The following is a 27,610-nucleotide window of genomic DNA, read 5'->3' as shown; positions in this document are numbered from 1 at the left end:
AGGATTCTCTCGGCTCACAGTTTCAGTCCATGGTCAGCTGTCTCCATTGTTTGGTTACCTGTGGCAGGGCAGAATATTATTCGAAAGCATGTGAGGCAGAGAAGGCTGCTCACTTCGTAATGTCCAGGAATTGGGGCAGAGGCAGGGCTGGAGTCCCACAGTCCTGTAATCTTCTTCAAGGGCCCACCACCAATGACCTAAGGACCCTCCGATTCTTAACAGTTTCATAACTTCCCAATCTTGCCATCCTGAGGACCAGGTTTTCAGACACACAGGCCTTGAGGGACATTTCAAAACCTAACTGTTGCAGCAGAAACACACACGCTCATCACTGAGTTGGTGTGCTTAAATATTTGCCAATGTTTGATATAGGGAACAAAATCCTCACTAGGTATTTTGGGCAAAAGGAAAGTAAATGGAAGGAGAAAAGAAATCAGATGAACTCTAACAGGGGAAGTCAGAAAATTTGTATCAATGGTCAAAGGTCACCATGATCTTGTCACGCTAAGATTAGGAAACTTGTTTCTTTGACGGCCATCACTGCCAGTGTCACATTCTGTCTATCCCACAATGCTGGTGAGAGGACAGTGGATATGGCATCTCGCTCCTGCCAATTTCCTGCATATACACTGAGGAAAAGAATAATACCTTCCTGAAGAGCAACTAATGGGGTTTCATGGAACTTAAAACCTTCTGGACAGCAAAGGCACCATTTGAGCAAAGACACTATTTGAGCAAAGAGACAGACTACAGAATGGGAGAAAAAAAGCTTTACATCCAATAGAGTGTTAGAGTCTAGATTATATAAAGAACTTAAACAGCTAAATATCAAGAAAACAAGTGACCCAATAAAATATGGGACCAAGAACTCAAAGAGTTCCTAAGGGAATATGGCCAAGAACTATTTTTTTAAAGTGTTCACCATCCTTATATATCACGGTGACACAAACTTAAAATGCATTGAAATTCCATCTTTCTCCAGTCCAAATGTCTAAGATAGAAAGCACAGCAACAAAGATTGGCATGGTTGTAGGGAGAGGAGAACATTGATTCACTGTTGGTGGAAGTGCAAACGGATACAACCATTATGGGAATCAGTGTGGAGTTTTCTCAAAGAGCTAGAAATATATCAGCCATGCAATCCCTTATATCACCACCATACTCTCAGAGGACTTTATATCTTAATACAGAGATACCTGACCATATATATATATATATATATATATATATATATATATATATATATATATTCATTGTTGCTCTATTTACAATGGCTAGGAAAATAAAATAACCCAATGCCCATCAATTATTGAATAAAAAAATGAAAATGTGGCACATTTACCCATGGAGTACTATTCAACTATAAAGAAAAATGAAATTATGACATTTAAGGTAATGGTTGGCGCTGGAAATAATCATTCTGGGTGAGATAAACCATTTTCAGATATGCATGCTGAAATTGGAGTATCTCAAGAAGTCAGGAATATAGGAAGGGACCATAGTGGAGAGTCTCAAGAGGAACAGCTAGAATACAGTGGTATAAAGGGGGAAGGACTCAATGGAATGGGGGATAGAAGGGCAGAGCAGAGGAAGGGATAAAAGAAGAGGATAACTAATCTGAGAACTTTTTGGAAAGTCATATGAAAACCCACTACTTTAAAAGCTATCCATAGTATGAACCTATATAAAGAGTTTAAATAGAGCTATCCTTATATAACAGGGTGTTTTAGTTAGGGTTACTATTGCTGTGATGAAACACCAAGACAAAAAATGACTCGGAAGGAAAAGGTTTATTCTACTCACAATTCCATATAACATTTGGATCATTAAAAGCAATGAAGGTAGGAATTCAACCAGGGCAGGAACCAGAGTCAGTAAATGATGTGGAGGCCATGGAGGGGTGCTGCTTACTGGTGTATTTCCCATGACGTGCTTAGTCTGCTTTCTTATAGAACCCAGGGCTACCAGGCCAGGGATGACACCATCACAATGGACTGAGCCCTCCCATTGATCACTAATTTAAAAAATACCCTATAGGCTTGCCTATTGCCAACTCTTTTGGAGGCATTTTCTCAGTTGGGGTTCCTTCCTCTGTGATGATTCTAGCTTATTTCAAGTCGATATAAAACTACCCATAGCACAGGGAGACAGGGCTTCCACAAAACCACAGGTTACTTGATGTCTACAATAAAGAAGTATTTGTGAGACATGGCAAGACTGTTTCACGTATGAGCTCACTGCAGATGCTGCTGCATGCACCAGATCAAGCCAGCACTGATGAGGGAGGACTCTTCTCCAGCTGAAGTGCTATTACAATTGATGCATGTACTGGCTTTTTGGGAGCCTAGTCTGTTTGGATGCACACCTTCCTAGACCTGGATGGAGGGGGAGCCTTAGACTTCCCACAGGGCAGGGCACACTGACTTCTCTTAGGACTGGAGAATAAGGGGGAGGGGGAAGGAGGAAGTGGGAGGGAAATGGGAGGATGGGAGGAGATGGAAATTTTTAATAAATAAATAAATAAAACAATTGATGACTTCCTTTAACACACTTTCTGCCAGCCCCCAAATCATGGCACAGAGACTTATTATTAATTACAAATTCTCAGTCTTAGCTTAGGCTTGCTTCTAGCTAGCTTTTTTTTTTTTTTTAAAAAAAAAAAACAAAACCTTAACATTTCTATTGATCAATGTGCTGCCCCAGGCTTGCTTACCTCATCCACATACTGGCCACCTTGCTTTCCAGCTTCCGCAGTGTCTGGATGGCTGGGTTGTCTGTCTGTCTGTCTTCTCTTTTCTCTCTGCCTGCCAGCCCCACCTATTCCTCTACTGCCTAGCCATTGGCCATTCAGCTTTTTATTAGACAAATCAGGTGCCTTAGGGAGGCAAGGTGAAACTGCTACACATCTTTACATAGGTAAACAAATGCAGCAGAAACAGAAGCAACACATCTTTATTATAATTAAACAATTATTCTGCAACACAAATGAGTACAAAACATCTTTACATGGTTAAATAAATTCTATTCCACAACTTCTGTGAGAGGAAGATTCTGTTTTTTTTTTCCCCTCAGGGATACAACCCCTGAGAGGCTGCCCATCTTCCAGTAGATGAGGCTTCACCCATTCACATACGTGCATCAACGGAGAATGGAGGGAAGAAAGAGGGAAAGAAGGAGGAGGAGGAGAGATCACATGAATTTGGAAGAGAAAAATGGTAGTGAAAATATAGGATGGATTGGAAGGGAGGGAATGGGTGGATCTTATCAAAACACATTACATGCTTGTATGAGATTCTCAAATAATAGCAAATACATAGGGTGATGCCTCTCTTTTCTGATGGGGAAGCTCAACCAATCACATCTGGTTAGGGTGTGGCCGCCTGGAGCTCAGGTAGAAAAACTGGGAGATGCAGGTGGGCGCTCTCTCTTTGCGGTGGCCGCTGGACCTATCGGATTTCGGAATTCCCATTCTTGTAGTGTAAGTTTTCCCCCTCTTTAACCATTAAAGTATTCCTGTTACTCTTGAGCTAGCCTGGTTACTTATTATTCCGACCTAATTCGTTACACTTTTCATCTTCCAAATCTCTAAAATACAGGCTTTCCCTCCCAGTCTAGGAGTGAGGGAATCTAGGATTGTGCTTTGTAAACTTCCTGCCTCCAAACACTGAGAAGCAGTGAAACAGAAGGGCTTGTAAACAGGACAGCCCTTAAACAAAGTTTTTTGGGGGCTCATCTAGTCATAGATATTTACACCATGATAACTTAAAAGGATTTGTGGTTGAAAACAGGCCACTGTGAAATACCTCTTTGTGGTTTCTGGTTCTCTAGGCCTTGAACATCTGGTTGTATTATTATGGTATACATGATGAAAGGGCCTTCCACAAAGGATTTGCTAGTCCAGTCCAGCTGAGATATTAGACCTAGGCACCAAGAAATGTAAACCTTGCCCCAGACAGTACTAAGTGCTGTGGGCAGTGGTGTTAAAGTGTTCCGGAAATATGGAGTTCTTGGGGGAGCTGAGGCTTTCTCTATCAGGACCCACAGAATAATAAGAACTGAAAATATTGGCTTGCCTGTTGGTATGTTTTATTGTAAAAAAGATCAACCATGCAGGCCATATTTGATCCTGAGACATATACTTCTATGTTTGTCCAGGGTAATTGTTAGTTACATGCTAGACATCCATATATTCCCAGAATTTGTGCAAAAAACTTCAAACCTGGCCCAGAAATTTAGGTATGTGTAGTCAAAGAGATTTTTTCCTAAGGGGAAGTATGGCCAATCTAAGGACCTTGGAATTTGTAGTTTGAGAGCTATTTTCTCATTGTGTTTTGGAGTCACAACAACCATTAAAGTTTGAGCCTTTGAAAGTTTAAGGCTAGAAATAATGGATTTTTCATAAGCACATGGGGACAGTTAAAGTGAACTACATGAATAGGATTGGTGTGGGGGAAATGTGTGGAGAAAAGGACGTAATCTGGAGCCCCAAGAAATACTGATGTCCACATGGCAGACTGTTGAGAAACCGTTCAGACACTGTTCAGAACAGGAGACAAACTAAAGCCAGTGAGGACGAAAAATTTATGGAATAGGTGGGTGCCAATTCATGCTGAATCCTCTGAACTATAAAACTAGGGTGCCGAGAGGATAATGTGTGGTATGTGCATGTGTTTGTGTTGTGTATGTGTATGTGTGTGGTGTGTATGTGTGTGTTCACTGCTCACGGTGTTATTTCTTTTAAAATTTGAGTGATTAAAGATTCACATGGAATTTTGTTATTTCCTTGGGATAGACTTGCAGCATTGAAATGACTGGATAAAGGGGGCTAACACCAGGCTTTTTTTTAACTTTATGTTTCTCTGGTGCATTCTTAAGTTTCAGGTTCACTCATTCATTATTTGACATGGAACCAAGACAGCCCGGGTAGCCTGGGGTCAAGTGAGGAAACCTGCAGTTGAGCAGAACAAAGTGATGGCCTTCTCTGGCTGGGAAATTCTTTCCAAATGGTCACATTTCAGCTGGTCTCCTCTCCTCGCTTCTTATTTCTACATTATCTGTCTTTCGTCAAAGATACCAGTGAAACAGGGGCATTTAATTATGAGCTTCCCCTGCACAGAAGTTTAAGTAATCTCTTAGGAGAGACATTCTTTTTCTAGTTCAGTGGAAGGTACCTGGGAGTAAATGTGTGGCAAAAACGGTGCCGGATTAAGGGCTGATAATCAGACTGAGGTACTTAAATATAGGATTTTTGTTTGAAGTCTGAGATTTGCTTACTGCTTCAAGTGATAAGAATAAGTGATAAGGATCCACTACTTATAGGAACTCACTATCTAATATGCTCAAAACGACTTGCCTTTAACTGCCAAATGACTTCATTACAAATACTTCTGTCTTTTTCTTTCTCTGAGCCTATGGGCTTTGATGGTAGTAAGAAGCCTTAAGAAATTTACTTTATCTTCAGTTAGGTGAGAAACTGAATAAAAACCCAGGTCTTCAGTTTCAGCCTTTGTTTCCTACAGATGTCCCAAGGAAGCTATTTCTTTTGTCATTAAGATAAGACATTTGCTTCCCTTCTTGACTTCTGCCCACATTCATTTCAACAGATGGACCCATTTCAAGTACTACAAACACTAGCTTCTACTGGGTTGTCTTTGTCTACTGGAGGACCTGTGGGTTGAGTCTGAGTCACACACATTTTACGGCGTCTGCTCTGGCATGAGCTTCATATACATTGGCATTGTCTCCGAGTGAAGTTGACTCTCTTTCCCGATTCCATAATTTCAGGTGGCCCCATGTGTGATTCCAAAAGCATCCTGAGGCCCATTTGGATTGGCTTTAGCCAGCATAGCCTAGCCAGGTTCACTCTGAGAGGTTCCTGTCCCTTCATGAATGGCCACCCGAAGCTTCTGCTCTGGTTTGCGTTCTAATAGCACCCCTTGCATGGATTATTCCAAAGCAACGCTTTGAAATAATGCGCCCCTACTTGTGGCTTTTCTTGCTGCAGTTTCTGTTCTTTTTTTATTGTAGGATCTGGAGACTCACCACTAGAAGATGATGGAGTCTGGTACTCACACTCTCTCTATAAAGGTGAATGCTTTGCTTATGTGCTGACAAGGACCTGCTGATGCCAGGAGAATTTATCTTTAAGGCTGTGCGGAGCAGAGTGTAATAAAGTGACCAGACAACACACTGGAGTTCTAATGCTCTGTCCTGGAAGATAAATGTTTAAAAAAAAATAAATGTGCATAGGCGCTCATCCTTCTGACAGAAAAACAAAGGGAAGAAAAAGACATCCCAGAAGTGCTGTCTTTCAGCAGCCCGTGGTCATTTTATTCTCCTACATTTCTTTGCTCTCCTTACTTCTGCAAAGGCTGGTGAAAGTGAAAATCAAGGCTGATTGGTACATTACAGCTAGGACTGTCCAGAGCAAACCCCTCAAGGTGAACTCTGCACCCGGTGCTGCTAATGTCCAGAGCAAATGGAGAATATGAAACTTGATTTTCATCAGGTCATCTCATGCTCTTTCTGAGCCCAGCATGGCTCCTAAAATGATAAGTAAAGTGTGTTGTTGCTCAAATGAATTTGAACTTAATAGTAAGAAATCCAGCTCTCCACATTTCCTCCAGTATCCACTCCCAGCAGGTATATAAAGCCTAACCCAGACCTTCTATACTGGCTCAGGTAAGTATATCCACAAATACTCTTCCTGCTGCTTCCCTGAAGGCAGGGAGCTCAGGATAGAAACGAAGGTACATTTAAATGCTTTTTATGTGAAACTGCTCCTTCTTACTGTAGAGGAAAACTCTGAAGAAAATAGGCTGGTAAAGTTCCATTTTGACATTTGGTCCAAAAATTCATCCATACCCTGGCAATAAAACCAAAGTACTCCCCTAGACTGCAGACACTTTTCTGAGCTATCGGGGAATGGAAATAGTTCCGGTCAGCCTTTGCCTAAAGACTGTCCTTCAATTTTCCAGAGAAATGGGAAAGATTTCTAAACAAGGACTGGTGCCTATGCCTAGCTGTATTTCTGTATTTGCTTTGATTTCTGCACACCAAAGCTCACTTGTTAAATAATCTCTATCCTCACTGTCTTGGGCATTAGGTAATTTAATCAAGCACAAAGGTTCTAGTCAGATGTTTGTGGTAAGGAGATACTCTGATTCATAAAACTTCCCGAAAGGTTTTTACAGGTCTCTTTGAGTCCCTACTTGAAAACGTTCCTAAAACGCACGCAATGTAGAAAGACTGCAGTAGGGGTTACCTCGTGTCCTAAGGACATTGTGCCCAGTTACCTCCCAGTAGATCATATACCTAAAATTATGCCTACCCCAGAACCTTCCCTGGAGGTCTAAGAATAAATCTATTTGTGATAAATTATCTGTGTTGTCAGTTAAATAGCTCGCTGGCAGGAATCATCACACTATACAATCATATGTATGTACACATATGTCAAAACATGTACCTTCAGTTTTTGCAATAGAGAGCTAAGGATCTTTCTTCTTGGTATTCCTGTTATGATAAGGATTGGACCTCAGGATTTACTCATGCTAGACAACTGCTCTGTTCAAGAGTTACACCTCAGCTTTTAGGTGTCATTAATGCTAAAACTTAGATGTCAACCATGATTAACTGTGAGGTTCGCCCTGGAATACTAAGCTCCTCAGTGTCTGGCACAGAGTGTATCGCCAATAAATGATTTGAATTAAATCAAATTTAAAAGTAGAGAGAAAGATTAAACAGAATACATTGGATTCCTAGGATGTGACATCTTATTTATTGATTTGTCTTTATTTACTGACTTGAGTGCTGTGGATGGAACACAGCCTTGATGGTTTTACTTGGGATAGCATAATCTATTCGCACTAATTGAGGGAAGGAGAAGGTACACGGTGATGTGTCATTATTATCCCCTGTTAATAGAAAAGGGGACCAAGGGTTCTAGAGAGGAGGAAGCAAGTCAGTCCTGTGTCACTCGCTCAGCTGACAGATGCTGCACTGGAGTCTGCGCAGGCGTTGTGGCTCCCGTCTGCAGTGCACTAGTCGTTTCCCATTAGCCTTCCGCACCATGCTGCCTACTCAGCAGACTACATTTAATTCAAGTTCTCAGGACATTGGCCCAGGGGGGGTGCAGAGGCTTTCCTGATTCATCAACTTGAATGTCTACTTGCTAAACCTTGTCTTCAACAGCATACGATCTTCCTTCCTCAAAGCCTCTATGTTAAACATTTGTTAATTTACTTGACTAACCCATGGTGCTTATATACCCTTTACATCTGAGTCATTCCCACACATTCCCATTGCTGGTACTAAAGCACTGTTAACTTATTAAAACACTAGCCAAAGATTCTTCCTGGAAAGCAAGAAAAAAATAAAATGCCCTTTGCAAATAAATGAATATGAGATTTGTTTTCTTCACAGAGTGACAACAGCACAACTTTTGGATATGTGGTTAACAATGATAGAAGAATTTGAAGAGTCAAAATGAGGGAGAGAAGTATCTGATTATGCTGTATTCAAATATGTAAATTTGTAATACGTGAAAGCACGCACAGATCTTACTCACGCAGAACGTAAATATACATAGTACACGAAGACTGCACGTACAAAGTCTTCCAGAAAGAAAGAGTTCCAGGAATGCCCGTAGGCCTGATGTGAGCCCTGTACATCTATATCCACATGGTAGAAGTGAATAAGCTCTAGGGTAAGCTCCCATCTATCCAACTAGACTAGCTAGGGAACGTTACTGAGTCTTCAATTTTGGATCCACTTGCCACTTTCTGCAAACCATTATATAATTAAAAAAATTAGCCAAAGGGAGCCTGAAAGCATTAGAGTAAAAACTGTTGTGTTGCCAAACCCTGGACTTTAGCAGGACTGACTAGCAATCAGAAACATGTCCTTAGGAGAGGGTTCCTGGGCAGAGCAGAACAAGGCCTGTGTTCCTTCCTGGCCACATGATGGCGAACTTTCTCCATTTTCTGGCAGCTGTGGTGCCTTTGGGCAATGAAGAGCCAGGGAACTGTAGAAAAGTAGCATTAACTCCACCCCACCCTGAGACGAGGGGGCTTATTGTTGGCCCCCAGATAGTGCAGGGAACTGATAGACTGGCAGCTGCGGGAAGTCCTCAACTAAGAAGGCAGTCTTGTCCTTCTTTAGCATGGCTCTCAGAGAGTACCATCCAAAGACAGGGGAGAAGTTCATCATTATTAGTGACATCCTAGGTATGCTCTGGCCAGTTGGCCTACTTTGCTTCCCTGTTGCTGTAATAAAACACAGATCAAAGAAACTTGTGGAGGAAAGGCTTTTTTTTTTTTTTTTTGGACATACAGATTACAGCCCACCACCAGGGGGAGCCAAGGCAGGAACCTGAAGGCAGGAACTGAAGCCGAGACTATACAGGGGCGCTACTAACTGGGCTTATTCTTCATACCATGCTTTTACAAGATATGCAAGGTCACTTGCCCAGAGTTGACATCACTCATCCCTGTGATCTGGGCTATTTCCCATCAATCATTAAGCAAGACATGTCCATAGGCCAGCTGTTCTCCACCTGTGGGTTGGGATCCCTTTGGAGGTCACATAGCAGATATTTACATTATGATTCAAAACAGTAGCAAAGTTGCAGGTAAGAAGTAGTGAGAAAAAATATTTTTATGGTTGGGGGTCACCACAATGTGACGAACTGTGTTAAAAGGGTCACAGCATTAAGAAGGTTGAGAACTACTTTCCTAGGCCTATCTGATGGAGGCATTTCCTCATTTGAAGTTCTATCTCCCCATGACTCCAGTTTGTGTCAAGTTCACAAAAATTAACCAACACAGCAACTATGAGACCAATATCAAAGCACTCTACAAATTTTCCATCTGAGGAGGGTGTCATTGTCTTTAACTAGGGATGTATAGAAAAGGGGAGCAATAGTTCCATTAGTGTAAGCCAAAATGGAACTCTATTATGAACACTGGTGTAGCTTGGTTCAAATGAGCAGACAGGAGTACTGTGGTTTTCTTTCTAGAGAACCCACATATAGCTGGGAGGAAGACACAGTTAGTTGACACTTTGTTGTGCGTTGATGGCTAAGGTGGAAACTCACGATGGCATCAATTAGTCCCAAGAGATTAGAATATCATGTTAAGGGACATGCTAGAAGGAACAAGTGCTTATTGAACATTTACATTGTGCTCAACACTGTGCTAGGCAATTTTCTATATCTTATCGTATTTGCCTGCTATCATTGGCACAGGGGCTCACTCAGAGAGTTGAGGTAGCTTGTCTGCATCACACAACTAATTAGAGACACTTGGATTCATCTTTAGTTATGTCTGACACACAGTCTCCCAGTCCTACCTTCTTATCTACAGATATCTAATGCATAGGGCGCGATTGGAAGTCCAGAATCTGGACTGTAGCCAGTCTGAGAGCACAAGCGTGAAGGGCTGCATTGTCTAAACCTGTCACTTCTTATGTCTCCCTTCGTTTGTTTCTGCCTGTAGACACTCCGTGGTGCTCCCCCATCAAGGTGAAGTATGGGGATGTGTACTGCAGGGCCCCTCCGGGGGGATACTACAAAACGGCCTTGGGGACCAGGTGTGACATTCGCTGCAGGAAGGGTTACGAGCTTCATGGCTCTTCCCAGTTGATTTGCCAGTCAAACAAGCGCTGGTCGGATAAGGTCATCTGCAAACGTAAGTAGACCAGACCTGTGATGAGTCTCCAGGGGCAAAGCTGTTTTGCTATGATATGAAGCTTTTCACAGAGGGTTTTTTTTTTTTTAAAGTTGATTTCTCCTTTATAGCAGAGGGATGCATGCATCTTTTTGGGGAGGGGTATGGTGCATTTTGGGGGGAAAGAATGGACAAGAGACTTTTCGCAGCACAGGTTACTTGTTCAGTAAATACAGGATTTCGAGGAGTTGCTGGTGATTTAGAAGCAAATAAGACACTTCCAGGGCTTGTCAGACTACCACAGAGGTAACTGGGTAGAAGTGAAATCCATGTGATAGGTACAAGGAAGACCCTAAACCAGGGGCCCCTGGTAGTAGATTAAATAAAAGAAAATCCATGAGGGAGTGGGTCTGGGAAGAAGTTGGCGTATTTCCAGGACAATGTCTTAAAGATGGTCTGTATAGCTTCTGACTTGCTGGCTAACTCTGGAGGCAGGTAGACTACCTTCATGACAAGTCCTCCCATATTAAAGCTGTGGAGGCTATAGCATTGGGAAGCCAGTTTGGGACTTTATTATACAAAGTTGCCATGCCTTATTGATTGCTCAATGTTCTCCAAGTCTTTAACATGCATTCAAGTTTTTTTCACAGTATATGATAGACATGGTTGGGGAAACTAAGTCTCAGGACTGTAGTCACATGGCTCAGAATATGTAAGTGATGTAACTGGGTCTGTGTAGTATACACTTAGCAATATTTCACCAGGTTTCCCTGTCTCCTGTTCCTAGTTCCTGGTATCTTCCCCAACTTCTGAATGCCTTATCATTGGTTTTCTTTTTTTGTTTGTTTGTTTTTGTGTTTCCCTAGAACTGGGATGTGAGCCTATGCCTGGCAAATGCTGGGTAAATCTGCCACTCAGCTATATTCCTAGCATTATAAACTAACTAACTAACCAACTCACTAACTAACTCACTCACTCACTCACTCACTCACTCACTCACTCACTCACTCACTCACTCACTAAAACCCTCTTTATTTTGAGGCAGGATCTCACCAACTTGGAAAGCTGTTGGAATCTCAGTTTGTAGCCCAGCCCAAGCTTTGAACTTGCCATCTTCCTGCCTCAATGTCCTAAGAAGCTGGGATTGAAGGGCTGTGTCACTAGACACAGCCACATTTATCCACGCTTCAGCTTTCTTCAGAGAAAGAAGAAAACGTCTTACAGAAAACTCTTTCTCACTGCTGCTTTTCTACCCACTTCCTATTTGTTTATTTGGTTGTTTAGTTATTTATTGTAGCCTAGGATGTCCGGCCTTGGTTTCCTGAATCTCCTTCACCAGTGTGAACTACCAGCCCAGCTTTTATTTTATTTTATTTTATTTTATTTTTACAAGTGAAAGGCTCTCCCATGGGCAGTTCTGTCTAATGACTAAGTAACAAATGGCGGTTCCAGGTGTGGAGGTTGAATGGGAACTGGCAGCTTCCCTCCAGGGTGCCCCTGAAGGAGCAAGCTGAGGCTGATTCTGCTATCTGTCACCCCTTGTTGGCACTCTCCTCATCTTTCTCCTGTTATCCCACTTTTTCACTGGTCTCCCCTGGCAACACTCCCTTCCAAAAGTGTTAGCATGCAAATCCTTCTCTCAGGGTTTGCCTCTGGCAAATTCGGTCTAAGACCTTGTTGCAGCTGGGATACGAAAGCCACCTAACTGTGATATGAAACTTCATGTCTTCTATGTGACACATGAGGAGCCATTGTTTAATGCCACATGTTATATTGCAGCAAGCTGTTCACTGCATGCTTTCCAAGTGTCTGGATTCTGAACTTGTGGACAAAAACTAGGAAACCTTGAATACCCGATTCTCTCCTTTTTAGAAAAGCGATGCCCTCCCCTTGCCATGCCAGCAAATGGAGGGTTTAAGTGTGTCGATGGTGCCTACTTCAACTCTCGCTGTGAGTACTATTGCTCACCGGGATATACATTGAAAGGGGAGCGGACAGTCACGTGTATGGACACCAAGACCTGGAGTGGCCCACCAGCCTCCTGTGTGGGTAAGTAAACGTCACAGACCTCAGAAGCCACTTCTTGGGAGAGGAGCAGTGGGTCTTTGTTGGTATAGTATACATTAAGGGAAACAATTTAAACAGCCAGCATTGCATTCAATAGTGTTTCAGTGCCTAGGCCCAGCCCAAGACCTCAGACTCTATCTTAGCTGACTTCAAGGCAGCCTGCTTTTAGGCTGACTGTTGTCAGTGCCTAGGCTGTCACCCTGGGAACTAATGAGAAATGGGACTCTCATGTTCCTCTCTACTTCTTGAATTTAAAATTCTGGAGGTAGAGCCCAGCACTTTGCATTTTCAGAGGCCCTCTAGAGAGTTTCAAGTATTCAAATAGAGGGCCACTAAACTCAGGTACTGAAAGTTTTCAGTGCCTGAGAATTTTCTGGGAACCTTGAGAAAAATGCAGATTTCAACTCAGTCAGTCTTGGGAGTCAGGCTTGGGGGGATTCATCCTGTATGAGAAGGTTCATGAACATTAGAACAGCAGACATTTGGGGTCAGACAATTTTTACTGTGTTCCTTTACTTTTTGTACCATGTGATATCGGAGAGTGCTCTTAGATTTTAACCCACTAAGTGCTTAAAGACAATGTCTCCATGCCCTGTCCCCAACCTAATCGTGGCTATCAGAAATGTCTCTAGAGATATTTTCAGTGGCTCTGGGGAAGAAAATTTACCCATCCATTGACAACCACATGCCTAGGGGCAGTGGGTTCTCACCATAGCTACCTGTAATTGCCAGCTGGGTACCTTTCTGTGACTTCCCTTAGAGATTCTGATTCAATTAACGTGACAAAGAGGCAGTTGGAAGAGGCCAATAGGGTTCTAAAATCGGCTCAGGTGATATTCCTGCTGGAGATCTAGGCTCAGGCTCTGAAAGCAGCATTAGAAATCCCCAAGGAAAATGCAAATTCCCTGCCCAGCTGAGGCCGGCCCAACAGTCTGCTTCTCTAAAAGCCAACAAAGGTAATTCCGTTGTGAGCCAAAGTTAGAAAACCTGCTTTAGGAGTTCAAATTTAGGAAGGAGTTAAAAATCTTTATACTCAAAAATACTGTTCTTGGATAGGCTGCGTCAACCTCAGGAGAAAGACCAAGGAACACAAAATCATGAAATGGTCACAGATGTAGAAAACCAAAATACATCTTTGGATTCTGGTGTTTCTTTAGAGGTTGAGACAGCCAGCTCTAGGGCAGTGTTTTCTGCAGCTGACTGCCACTGGAGCCCAAGTCTCTGAAGTGCTGGGATTGTACTGAAGTTCTTGAAGCCCTTGAGAACCACTGTCACAGAGGGCCATTCACTCCTAAGCTCTGGGAGCTGCCAGACCCTGCCCTTGGAGAACATCAAAACAAAATCTCGCATTGTTTTTAAGTGGATTTTGTTAACTCTTTGAGATTTTCATACAATGTACTTGGAACACATTCACCCCAACTCCTCCCCACTCCCCACTTTTCTGTGGACAAGGGCTGAGCATAGGCTAGAAGAGCAACAGCGAAATGGTAGTGTAGGCCACAACTCTACGCTCCCATGTTATTGACACCGTGATGGATGAGAAGGGAGAGTTCAGCCAATAACCACTGAAGGTGCTATCAGAAATAGAATGGCTCCTACTGCCTTCCTGCCCTCTATCTCATGTCAGCGAGACCTGTGTGGCACCCAGCTGACAAAAGAATCTACACAACTGTTGCTTTAAGACGTAGTGATGGCCCCAAAGGGGACAATATGACAAAGCTGAGTGCCAACAAAATATTTAGCGGATACACCTTTCTCTAAAGATGAGGTGTCTCCACTGCTGAGAAGTTCTCCTTGGTGAGGACAGACAGAATGTGCTGGCAGTGGTGATGGTGAGATCTGGACATGCACATTGCTAAGCCCATGTGTTCAGCGCAGAAGAGCACCTCACAGATGCTGCTTTTGGTATGTATCTTGTGCTTTGCTGTGTGCAAACTAGCCCTTGAAAACAAACCAAAGGAAATCAGTCAAATCTCTGTTCCCTTGTATTGGAAGGAGCAGAGGTCACGGTGTGGGAGAGGAGAAGCCCAAAGCTCTTTCTGCTAAGCAAGCTTTGGCAAGCACTCTGGGGACATATTGTTCAGATTTCCAGATTGTGCACAACAATGGAAAGAAAATGCTGATTGTTCTCAAAAAGCAGCAAGCATGTCTAAAGCCAGCCCAGATGGCCCTGGAACTTGCCCAGAGGGAGAGGGAAGGAAGTAAGAAATGAACCCCAATTTCAGGCAATTTATCTTACCGTTTGCTGAGACAAGTTTCAAGTGTATTGGAGAAATGGAAAATGTATATGCAACTCGATGGGAATGGGAAGTGGGGTGCAGAGTCCCCAAGAGCTTAGAGCTCCAAGGTGAATGAAAAGAACAGACAGAGAAAGCAGGCAGTGCTTTCTGACTTCAGAGACAGACAACCTGGAGTTTGTCCCCAGTGAATTTTGCTCCAATGCTATCATTTACTTCTTTGGCTTTATTAATAAGTTGCTTGTGTGCTGGCAGGAACAGGCTTCCTTGAGCATAACTCAGAGCCTCAGCCTATTTTAGGAATTGACACATGGCGCTTGAGTTGTTCCCAGGTTTCCACACAACCTTCAACAGCACATTTTGGCCCGAACTGTGCTGAGAGCTAAGAAAGCTAACCCAGTTCTTCTGCAAACTGGGAGGGAATGGGAAGGCTGGGCCGTCTTTGACTCCAAGGTGGCCAGTTCTGCGGTCTGGCTCATTTGTAAGTGCCACAAGTCAGGATTCATTCTCTGCCTCAGACTAACGTCAAGCTCAGTTCTTTACGAAATGAATAGGGTCATGTAGGTGGAGAGAAAGCTTACTGTAAGCTGCAGGGGAGTGAAGACGTTAAGAAGCCCTTTCCTCCATCCGCTGAAACTACCTTGTGTGCAGAGATATTTTCATTTCTGTCATTTTTTTATTTATTTGATTCCGTAGAACAATGAACAGTAAGAGTAAACACAAATCCTCATTTAGAGACCCCATTTTCAGTAGATGTATCTCTCTGCTATGGACCAAAACATTTTCCTCCTTCAAAACAAGAAGAAAAAAACTACAGTTTTAAAAGCATGGAAGAAGAAAGATTAGTAGATGCCTTTTGTCATGAAGAGAATACTCATTTTGTTGCTTTAACAAAGGACAATATACAAACAGCTTGGTTGCTGAAATTCCTCTTTCTTTTTTATGTCTTCTGCAGAGTAGAATAACATAAGTTAAATCCTGGAATAAAGTTGGGTAGTGTTGGTGCAAACCTTTAATCCCAGCACTCGGGAGGCAGAGGCAGGCGGATCTCTGTGAGTTCGAGGCCAACCTGGTCTATAAGAGCTAGTTCCAGGACAGACAAGCTCTAAAGCTACAGAGAAACCCTGTCTTGAAAATCTAATAATAATAATGATGATGATAAAATAAAAATTTAAAAACCTGGAATAAAATATATCTTTGAGAAATAACATATGGAAATTGATGGCAAACATTTTGCTGTGTGGTGATTTTGTTTAACCAGTGGCTCATGGGGATAGTTGTTCGGCTTCAAGTCATTATTCCATTGCTACAAATATCAGCAGGGGTAGGAATAAATGAACCAGTGCATTGTTAAAGATTATTTTATATGATTTTTCCCCAGGCTGGTAAATACACATACCATCAGGAATCTAATTCCAGTTTTACGACCACTTGGTTGATGGAAATACTGTTCCCATTTTTGCCTCACATGATTTAGCACTGCAACTGACACACAGGCCAACTTTTGCTGTGTGGCCTTCTCTAATAGAAATGAGTTTTTAGTCGGGCAACTTTGGTTGTGGAGCTTGTGCATTACTCCCCTCCCTCCCTCCCTTCCTCCCTCCCTCCCTCCCTCCCTCCCTCCCTCCCTCCCTCCCTCCCTCCCTCCCTCCCTCCCTCCTTTCTTTCTTTCTTTCTTTCTTTCTTTCTTTCTTTCTTTCTTTCTTTCTTTCTTTCTTTCTTTCTTTCTTTCTTTCTGTTTCTGGAAAGTTTCTTGAAATCTTGTAGTGCCAAAGAAATGGAACCACTTTCCAGAGGCATCCACAGGGATTGTCCTCTGGCTGGAGAAAGGAAAACTATTGGGCAAGTTTTCAAAGACAAGTTTTGTTCTGCCCTTGGCAGTCATTTGCTTCATGTGCCCGGGGAAATAGATGTTTCTGGCCTCCATCATCACTCTCAAATTCCTTTAAAAAGTATACTTGTATTTGCAATACAATTGTATAGTTTCCCCTCCCTTTCCTCCCTCCAGCCCCTCTCAATCCCTTCCCTCCAGTCCTCAGACTCTTAGATTTGTCTCCCTCGTCATTGTGTGCAACAGACTGCCTGGAACACAGTGGTTTCAGACAGCTAAATTATTGACCAAAGAGATACTGTCGGTCGGAAATTTGGGCATTCTATGGGGATGGCTGCTCTTTGCGATCCATTATGGCTCAGGTGATGATTAACGGCCTGCAGGATCCAAGATGAGCCTCCTGCACATATAAAGCAATTAGACTCAGGACTAGACTCTGACTGGATCTCCATCTTTCCTTCTTCTTCTCCCTCCCCTCTTTTCTTACCACCCACTGTGATCTAAAGCCCTTTGAATTGCTTTACATGACAACTGCCCCAAGCTAGGGAAATCTGAAGGTGCCAGACTCTGCCACAGCAGCCTAGGTCTGAAACTGACAGAGGATCTTTCAGTTTATTGTTAGTTGTTGACCAAGGCATTGTCCCTGTGACTCTTCCTTGTTTCACACACACGTGTTCAAGATTCCTTGGTAAATAGTTTTGCTACCAATGTTGGCCAGCACAATATTTCTGATTATTGCATTTTCTACTCAGAAATGAAAGAGGAATATAGAGAAGGGACATGATTTGTCAAATCTCTCCAGCGAATGGGACAGAAAACACAGAATAGGAGTCTCACAGAGGCTTCAGGATTTCCACACAATAACTGACATTGCAGTCATTTGGACTTCAAGGGGATTAGTAATTATGTCTCTATAGTAACTTTCAGAAAATATTGCTTCTTATATGGTATGACTTATATTTGTTGCATGTTTAGAAAAGCCCTCCTTTGGAACAACTAGGCCACATTTTACTGGTCATTGTTAGGCAGACTCAAGCTGTCTTTGGGAAGCTCTGAGACTCTCCCCCTACCCCTCCCGGATCACCTACTGGGGAGTGAGCTTGCACTGTCAGCTCACCTAGTCGACACAGGAAAGCAGAGAGTGTATCATCCACATTTAGTTTACCTGATGCAGAGGCTAAGAATCTCTCTTCACTCATAAATAGTGTAATTTTATGTAGAAATCAGTAACTCATCTGTTAAGTATTGGATCCTCGGTTGCTGGATTCCTCCACCGCTGATGTAATAAGCCAAATCAGACAGAATTAATAAATCTAGATTTAATAAACAGGGCAATGCAAAGCAGAGCACTCCTGGGTGGCCCTCAGGAAGGCAGGGGACAGAACATGAGGGCACACGTAGCAGATTTATGAGCAGGGTTTGAAATAGCTGGTAGGTGTGGTCCCTGGTATCTCTGGGAGAGGAACTGCCGATGGCGGACTTTCTGAAGGGACAGGGTCTGGGGAGAGAGAGATGGGGCTTCCACCTAATCACCATCCTCAAACTCTCTTCTTTTGCTTTACCTTCTATGTAAGCATATTTTCAAGAAAGCAGTTGCTGACACTCTCTGACAAGTGGACAGCAGACATTCAACACTTACCTGATTCACCCAAAGCATTGACATGCTCACCTGAATTACTGAAGCATGTCTTCTATTACCTAGCATAGTAATAAAAAAGATTATTTTTAAGAACTCAGTGAGTCACAAAAGGATACTTCAGATAGATTTAACTGTATTCCATATCATTGTGACACATACACATTATTTTATTCTTAAGGCATAACTTTCATATTTTAATGTCACTGGGGCTGGGATGCATCTTATAGTTTATCATGACTTATGTTCAATGAAATATGATAGTTATTCAGCTTAAGATCTGTGTAATAAGGCTGCAAACTCACAGTCTATTGAAGCATGACCTAGAAGGAAAGCAAATTTAGATACATAAAGGTAAAACTGTTTGAAAAACTATTCAGTATTCATTATCTCTTACACTACATAAAATGAGGAATCTTTGTAAGAAGCAGGGGAAAGTGTGTGAAGGGATTTACTTGATGCATCCAGTTTCTGAGAGATGTGATTCAGTATCAGAGAGGACATTAAGTTTTCACCTAAGTTGTAATAGCATTTAGGTTATTATTGGCTGGTTTGTAAAACGATGCAAAGCGGGCTGCCATGTGCTGTCTTTGAATACATTCTCTACCTGCTTGACATCAGGAGAACCGGTAAACTTCCAAATTTCCCCTGGTGCCTGCACTTCAGCTTTGATTACAGGCAACACAACCCAATGTAGAATTAACATCTCATTTTTTTCCAGCCCTCATTATCAACCCGTCTTGATTATGAGGGGGTGGAGTAACTTAAATAAGGCACATAAACCCTGTGAGCCTCAGTGTGGACATATATAAACTGAGAGAGGTGTCTCCATTACACAGCCATAACATTCAAGTTTGCCTTATCCAGAACAGTGCTGCTCTCTGCCTCCTGAAAGATGTACATTTTGGTGAAATAAGCACCCCCAATACACTTTGAACGCTGATAAATTTTTAGCATCAAATTCACTTTCACCTCAAATGCCAGCATTTAAAATGACACCCTTGGATAAGGTTGGCACTCCTAAAAGTTTTGTTGCATTGAATTGAATCAAAGTAGGTGATAGTGTTGGTACCGCTGCTCGGTATACTACAACACTGTCTTTAAATCAGGCCAGGCTCGCTAAAACTGAATGACTTCTGGCTTTAGCTGAGTAACTATGCTGGTGCCAAGTCAGTGTGCAGAGTTAGGACATATACACCCAGCACATGTAGCAATGGGAGGGAACGGCAGGTCTGTTTTTGTGTGGGTGAGTCCTAAAAGGCCTTTAAAACTCAGCAAAGAGAAAGGACAGGGTAAAAAGAGAGAGAAATCCAGAGTGAACAATCTCTTTGGAAATGGCCAGTGTCTAGAGGTCTTGGTTTGTCAGATTTTGAGTGTTGACCACCGCTTCAACAAATTATTTCTGGATTCCTTTGTGTTTTCAAGATGTGGAACCTCCGAGAATCAAGTGCCCAAGTGTGAAAGAACGTATTGCTGAACCAAATAAGCTGACAGTCCGGGTGTCCTGGGAAACCCCAGAGGGGAGAGATACAGCAGATGGTATTCTTACTGAGTAAGTTGACCATGACACTTGGCAGCTGGAATGCTCTCTCTCTCTCTCCTTCTCTCTCTCTCTCTCTCTCTCTCTCTCTCTCTCTCTCTCTCTCTCTCTCCTAAAAGCCTTGTACATTATAGGTAAGCATGAGTGTTGAACTATATGACCAGTCTATGTTGTCTCTTAGGAAATGTTCTGCCATTTCCTAAATGTGAGACAGTCACTACCCAAAGTCTCTTATTCATAGCAGGATATTTTATTTCCATGTTCTAAAAATCCCCAAGATATCTTCTTCTTTAAACAAGAGGATTAGTTTTTTTTTAATTGTAATTTCTCCAAGATAAAGTTTGATCATTAAAAACATTTTCTCTTGCTATATATAAAGATCATAAAATCCCTAGGGGAAACTTTATGAAATTGAGTTTAAAAATAAGTCATATGAAAAAAGCAACTAACTATACACACATGAAATGCGTACACATTATACTATATATACTGTACTTGTATATATAGTCTATACTATGTGCATATGTGCGTACATACAAAATTTTAAAAATCACTTCAGAATTGGCATAATTTGGGGTTGGGAACTCTTTACCCTTAACTTATTACTACAGTCTTGTACAATGCCTGACTCAGTTGCTGGCATATAATCATTTCTTAGCTTTCTACAACAGCTGAAGTCCTGTACAACAAATTCAAAATGTAAAATATCAGGTCACCATGGAACCTCTTTTGTCTAAAAGTTCTGACATAGGTGTTTCTTTTGAGTCCCATTGATGACGCCTGTTATTTTCATGATGAAATAGTCTCAGAGAGATTAGCAATCACGCCTACTTGAAAGATTATCTGAAGTTACATTTGCTATCTAAGGATCTTAAGATCTTAAAGGATCTAAAGTCAAAAGTGACACCTCTGAGTGGTGGGATTTCTAATACTTTCTCAAGACTCCTCAGTTCACATGCCTTGTAAGTGTGTCCCACCTGTGTGTAAAGCTTTCCTCAGTGGTGACAATGATTATTTCATATGGCTATTATCATAAAATATCACCACTCCTAGAGGCCACAGGGAATAGGTGAGTTTTCTATACATTGAAAACTAACCAGAAACTGTCAGTTGATTGTTATACCAATTGACGTTGCTCTCAAATAGCTAAGAAGATAGATGCTATAGTTGCCATGTGTTGTCCAATCTTGGTCAAGTTCCTTAGCCTTTTGTCGCCATAGTTTCCTTTCCTACAAAATGGAGAATTTTACGTGCCTAATAGAAATTCTATGAGCATTAAATTAAATCATAGATAATAAACCATACCTGATACTTTTAAGATGTATATAAGTTAGACAATAAAAATTTGCTTTTACTAACAAAGAGTTAGGAGAGTCAAGGATTCACAGAGAACTGACCCAGATGGAAAAAGCAAAGAACATTCTAGTACCTATTGCAGGCTTAAATTGCCAAATGGCCAACTAAACTGTACTCTGAAAGAATTTTCCTCATAAAGTATTGTGTTGTCTGCCCAGCAAGGAAAACATGAAGGCTCAGCCCCCAACCCCCATTCTATCCTTCAGCAACAAACAAACGAAGGAACAAAACCATGAATCTGCTCTTAGCTGAGATCCAATTGCTCCTGTGAAGCAGACTCCAGACTCAACAGCTGCTATTTAGGTACACAAGCATAACCCTGGGTATTTCTGCTTTCTTCCTTAAGTGTTATTCTAAAAGGCCTCCCTCCAGGCTCGAATTTTCCAGAAGGGGACCACAAGATTGAATACACAGTCCATGACAGAGCTGAGAACAAGGGCACCTGCAAGTTCCGAGTGAAAGTAAGAGGTGAGACCATTGCTTCCTGTGACTGTCAAAGGAAGGGCCAGGCCCCCAAGCCAGACTGTTCTGAATGCCCCTTGTAGCACGGCTGCTGCCAGCTTTGCCTTAGGTTTTGGTGATGCTGATGGAAGTATTTCATCTTACCACCAATGCCAAGATGGGTGGGTTATGTAGGAAACAGGACTAGCTTCACAGGAGCGCACCGCCGTCTGTCCAAGAAGACTACCACTTAGTAATGCTTCTGTCTCTGAGCTGATATCTCCAGTACTTGTGATAAATAACCAGAGTGCTTAGGAGTCCCCTCTTTTTGTCTGTGTGAGTAAATCGTTTTTGAAAACTTCGTGTTTCAAGATTTGGACAGGTAGTATCATTTACTGTTCAGGGTTCAGGCTCCTCATGTGTAACACGAGGTGGCTAATGCCACTATCTATCTCAAGAATACCTTGGTATGGGCGGTGAGCATTATGCGGCATTTAATAGTCTTCCTTGCCTCTCACTCATTTCACTAGTTGCGTAACGTCATGACAAACCTCACTTTCTCTGGTTCCTTTATGGAAGGAGGGCTCGGGACTAAGGCTATTCTGGGTTTGTGTCCCCTACAGTCAGACGCTGTGGCAAACTCAATGCCCCAGACAATGGTTACATGAAGTGTTCCAGCGATGGTGACAACTACGGAGCTACCTGTGAATTCTCCTGTATTGGTGGCTATGAACTTCAGGGTAGTCCTGCCCGGGTTTGCCAATCCAATCTGGCTTGGTCTGGCACGGAGCCCAGCTGTGCAGGTATGCGTGCAGTTCTTGTTCCAGCTAGCATGAGAATCTGATGTCCCCTGATTCCAGGGCAGGAAAAAGCAGCTTCATTTCCTGCACGTTCTAAAGTTCAGTGTCAGCTCTGCTCATCTGAGCAGGTGAAAAGCCCATGCTGTAGCTCATCTTACCTGCCTCCTTATCTTGCTTTTGTCTGTTCTCTGGTTCCCCACTTGGGCATTTGAAATCCTTCCTCCTGTGTAAAATGAGGAAAATCATACCTCTCTTAAATGTGATCATCTACTGAATGCTGTAATAGAACAGTTCCTGGTACATGGTAAGCCTTCAAAATGTACCAGTGTTATTCTGTTTGTTTGTTTTTCCCCCAGAGACAAGGTTTCTCTGTGTAACAGCTCTAGCTGTCCTGGAACTAGCTCTGTAAACCAGACTGGCCTCAGAGTCACTGAGGTCCGCCTGCCTCTGCCTCCCGGGTGCTGGGATTAAAGGTGTGCACCACCACTGCCTGGTATGCCAGTCATTCTTACTGATGAACAGCAACTGGGCTGAGAGTGTGAAATCTAGACTAACTTTTTTGTATGCTTCCCCTTGTCTCAATCCCGGGTATCTCTTCCTTTTCCCCTCCTTTAACTCTACCATTCAGAGCAGGTGGATGAAGCTCTTCTATTTAATATATTAAAACAGAAAAGTCTCAGACTCCTCAGATAAGTACATAATACCCATTTTTGTGACACTGAGGCCTGGAGTACATTATCAAATGATCTCATAAATCTATCTACCTGCTAACAGTATATGGGCATGAAGCACTTGAAATAAGTCCAAATTCAGGTATGTGGTCAGTGTAAAATACACACTGATTTAAAAGTCTTAGCACAATAAAGAATATAAAGCACCCCTAATTTTTTGTATTGGTGGCATGTTGAAATATTTGAATATATTGGGTTGACATATAAAGCTCTTGTCACATATTTATTTGTACATGTCTAATGAAGCTATTAGAAAAATTTAAATTGTAGACTTATGTAAACTCTATTTATATTGACCCAAACTGTCCTAGACTGTGAGCCCTAAAGGCAATGTTAGAGATAATAACTGCCTCTCATTCAGAGCAATAGCCCAGATGTTGACACATAATTATCACTCAGTGTAGTTGACTGGATGAAAATTGCAATGAACAATGATTTTAAAGCTAACCTTGTTTGAAATATTAGCACCAAGTTCATAAAACCTACCTAGTGTGTTCTCATTTTTCTTTTGTAATTTCCTTTTCAGAGGCAGACTGTTTGCTGCTATGTGGACTGAGCCAATCATTTAGAGCTGTTTTTCATTGATCAGTTTCCATGGAAGAATTAGAATTAAACTTGGCTCCTGTTCTTCGTGGCCATATCAAAAGAACGATGAATTTATGTTAGACTAAGCCACTGAGTTTAATGTGATGCATCACAGCAACAAGAGAAAGCTAGGGCGCCTCGTCTGTCTGTTACTGGTGTTTCAGGAACTCACTTCTGAAATCAACTGCTTAAATTTGAATTCTCATCTCAGGGTCTACTTAGGGTTTTGTATGTGCTTGGCTAAGCTAAGCCAGAATTTACGCGGTGAACTTATGTGACCATTTCTGATTACAGCAATGAATGTCAATGTTGGTGTCAGAACAGCAGCGGCACTCCTGGATCAGTTTTACGAGAAAAGGAGACTTCTCATTGTGTCCACACCCACAGCTCGAAACCTCCTCTACAGACTGCAGTTGGGGATGCTGCAGGTGAGGCCTTGGCAAAGCTAAGGTGGGAGGGAGACCTCTAACAGGAAGAAGATGGGCAGTTCGCTAAAAGCAAAGGCCAGACTCAGTGCCTAATCCATTTAGGGCGAGTTTAAGGGACCAGCACTTTAAAGACAGTCATTCATTTCTGGTGCTGGTGTATAACCTTATTAACATTGACTCCCCAGAGTTAACCCAATCATTCTCCAACCATCGAGGTTTGTCTGTCTTTGCTAATAAGCTTAATTGACATGCTGTCCAGGCCCAGCCCAAGAACAATTGGCTTTGCTGATCCTATCCAGCACATTCATAGACACGAGGTGATCCATCAGTTATCTTCCCGATAGACTGGCTAAGGAGATAAAAAGCATCCGAGAGCCTCTAGGCACCATATCCCTCCCTGGGAATGTCCCCTATTCTAATGAAAGTGAATTTTGCTTCTACTCAATGAGACACTCAACATGTTGGGGGAGGGTAGAAACTGCAAGGATCATACTAGAAGTTGCCTGTTTTTGTCTTGAAGTTGGTCAACTTCACCAAACGCTAAAGAAGCAGGATCTGCTGCACTTCCTTTCTAGGATCTCTCGTTCATTAATTCCTGTTAGAACGATCTTGGTTTAATCGAAGGCAGCAGTTTAGTACCCACGTCAGCGTAAATACAATGACTAGTGAGTCTTTCTTCCACTACTTTTTTACCATCTGAACAGGTCACCCACGAACCATGAAGAGCCACATGAAATGTTTGGGTTACCTTTATAAGAGCCAAATTCACTAAATCTGTATCATAAATCCCTGGCACCCTACCTGCTATTGTACACCTACCTCTGTCTTAATTAGGGTTACTATGGCTATGTTGAAGCACCATGACAAAAAGCAACTTAGAAAGGAATGGTTTATTTGGCTTACAGTTTCACATTCATAGTCCATCACTGAGGGAAGTCAGGCAGGAATGCAAGCAGGGCAGGAGCCTGGAGGTAGGAGCTGATGCAAAAGTCAGGGAGGGGTGCTGCTTACTAACTTCCTCCCCATGACTTGCTCAGCCTACTTTCTTATACAGCCTAGACCACCAGCCCAAGAAGGGCACCACTCACAATAAGCTGGGCCCTCCGTCATCAATCACTAATTAAGAAAACTACAGGCTTGCATACAGTTCACTCTTATGAAAGAATTTCCATAATTGAGGTTTCCTCCTCTCAGATGACTTTAGCTTTTTGTTAAGTTGGCATAAAACTAGCCAGCACAACCTCCTTGCTCCTCATAAAAGGTAAATGCATATACTTACCTGGTTTTATGGTCCTTGGCATAGCAGCATGACATGGCCACACATGCCTTGAGCCCTTATCTCTGAAAAAATGAATAAACCCATAAACTCGCCTTCTATATCAGTAAACCTTGGCTCATGACCAAATTTGTCCTATTGCTAGCCCTCAACCTTAGCCCATTCACGTTCCCCCAGCCCCCAGTTAAACTCCTGATTAGCTAGTTGGCTATGGCATTTTGGATCTAGATATTCTTATATTTTTCTTCTTACCAACTCATTCACACTTACCTTCTAGGATGTGGTTGACTTAGTAATAATTGTATTGCTTCATATAGTATTGTTGAAAAAGTTCAGGATTTAAAAATTGCTTTTCCCATTCAATCAGATTCATCTTATTTATCTTCTGTTAATTTTTTTTATTTTGATTGTCGCTGCTGCTCCTTGTGAGACCACCTAACATGTAGTTGACGGAGCCACATCCTCTACGAGTTTCTCCTTGTTTCCTTGGGGTTTGGGTATGGGGAACATAGGGCAGGAGTGTGTGGGGGATGGATAATTAGTAAAGAAAGGGGAACTCTGAAAAATCTTAATTCCTTATAAGAATGAGATTAGAAACTTCAGGGTGGGGATAGTTTTAGGAATTTGACTCATGTAAAGTCTCACCATGTCTAGAAGTGCCTTAGAGTAACCATTGTGTTTAGGATTCCAAAATCCCATTGCCCAGCTGTTTTGCATAATTCCACTAGGAAGATACTTAGATTTTCTAGGCACCAGATTAGACTTAGTTTTTCAGCTGTTTTCAGTACAATTTGGAATGGGCAAAGAAGCACCCACAGGACCATTGCTGGGGTGCCAGTCTGCAGTTCCTTAGTTATACTCACTCACACCTGCTCTGTTGCTTCTACCCCCAGCAAGCACAGTGTGGCCTGGATCTTCGGCATGTCACAGTGGTGGAGCTGGTAGGAGTGTTCCCGACCCTCATTGGCAGGATCAGAGCAAAGATTATGCCTCCAGCTCTAGCTCTGCAGCTCAGGTAAGGAGCTGCTCTCTCCTTAAATTTCATTCCCTGTGAATACACTTGGATCTCACCATGGTTGCTCTTGTACCCAGTCAGGTTCCCTGATTTTTTTTTCTATTCAGTATTTAATTCAGGCAACCTTCAGTGTTTAATTACTTTTATTCTGGGAGTATTATAATCATGCTAGTTGACATGTTTCTGCATGTTCAACTGAATTATGCAGTGGAAAATTGTTAGTGTTTTCTTTCCCTTCCAACCAAGCATATTCTCTCTCTCTCTCTCTCTCTCTCTCTCTCTCTCTCTCTCTCTCTCTCTCTCTCTCTCTCTCCTTCTCCCTCTCTCTCTCTGTTAGAAGGAGAGGATGATTTGAAAACAAAATGACATAAGCAGCAGTTCTTGCCATATTAGGATAGATACTAATTAGCCCTTTCAGGCTTGATCTCCCCCCGCCCCATTCTTTCCTGAGCACTTGTCCATATCTCTGTTTCAACAATTGTATCTCCTTTTTGTCATGCTTATAAAGCTAGATCCCTAATAGTTAGACCTTGAGTAACGTATTAAAGCCATATTTAGCAGCTAAAAGACAATTTCAGAAATAACCTACATTTTTTCTTGTATCTCTTGGCCACCTTGAGATGGGTAATGAGGATAAACTAACACTTCTTTTTATTTATTTATTTATTTATTCATTCATTCATTTATTTATTTACTTTTGGTATTTTGAGACAGGGTTTCTCTGTAGCTTTGGAGCCTGTCCTAGAACTAGCTCTTATAGACCAGGCTGGCCTTGAATTCACAGAGATCCGCCTGCCTCTGCCTTCCTAGTGCTGGGATTAAAGGCATGCGCCACTGCCGCCTGGCTAAACTAACACTTCTTAAAATTTTCCTTTCTTGCCTAGCTTTTATCTTTGGTATACTGCAGGGGACAGAGTCAGTCTCTGTTCTCAAGGTCCCAGAAGTCTCCTTGTCTTTTGGAGTCTCAGATTGCTTTACTATCTTTTACATTAACTTCTGAAGC

General features: G+C 42.2%; 1 protein-coding gene across 1 annotated transcript in view; it reads left to right on the top strand.

Annotated features, from left to right (window-relative positions):
* LOC121442573 (sushi repeat-containing protein SRPX) overlaps nucleotides 1-27,610 on the top strand; it is a 75,922-nt gene that overhangs the window by 45,324 nt on the left and 2,988 nt on the right. Inside the window, exons 2-9 of the mRNA XM_041644157.1 lie at nucleotides 6,028-6,087; nucleotides 10,494-10,685; nucleotides 12,537-12,713; nucleotides 19,861-19,987; nucleotides 21,678-21,799; nucleotides 22,396-22,575; nucleotides 24,183-24,316; nucleotides 26,486-26,607. Coding sequence (XP_041500091.1) covers nucleotides 6,028-6,087; nucleotides 10,494-10,685; nucleotides 12,537-12,713; nucleotides 19,861-19,987; nucleotides 21,678-21,799; nucleotides 22,396-22,575; nucleotides 24,183-24,316; nucleotides 26,486-26,607 — 1,114 coding nt within the window. The remainder of the gene's footprint in view (nucleotides 1-6,027; nucleotides 6,088-10,493; nucleotides 10,686-12,536; nucleotides 12,714-19,860; nucleotides 19,988-21,677; nucleotides 21,800-22,395; nucleotides 22,576-24,182; nucleotides 24,317-26,485; nucleotides 26,608-27,610) is intronic.

The sequence above is a fragment of the Microtus oregoni genome, unplaced genomic scaffold (genome assembly GCF_018167655.1).
Source record: "Microtus oregoni isolate MIOR12 unplaced genomic scaffold, Mior012 000092F_000, whole genome shotgun sequence".
In the NCBI taxonomy this organism is placed as follows: domain Eukaryota; kingdom Metazoa; phylum Chordata; class Mammalia; order Rodentia; family Cricetidae; genus Microtus; species Microtus oregoni.
The sequence above is the reverse complement of the archived record's forward strand: the minus strand, read 5'-3'. Positions and strand labels throughout refer to the sequence as shown.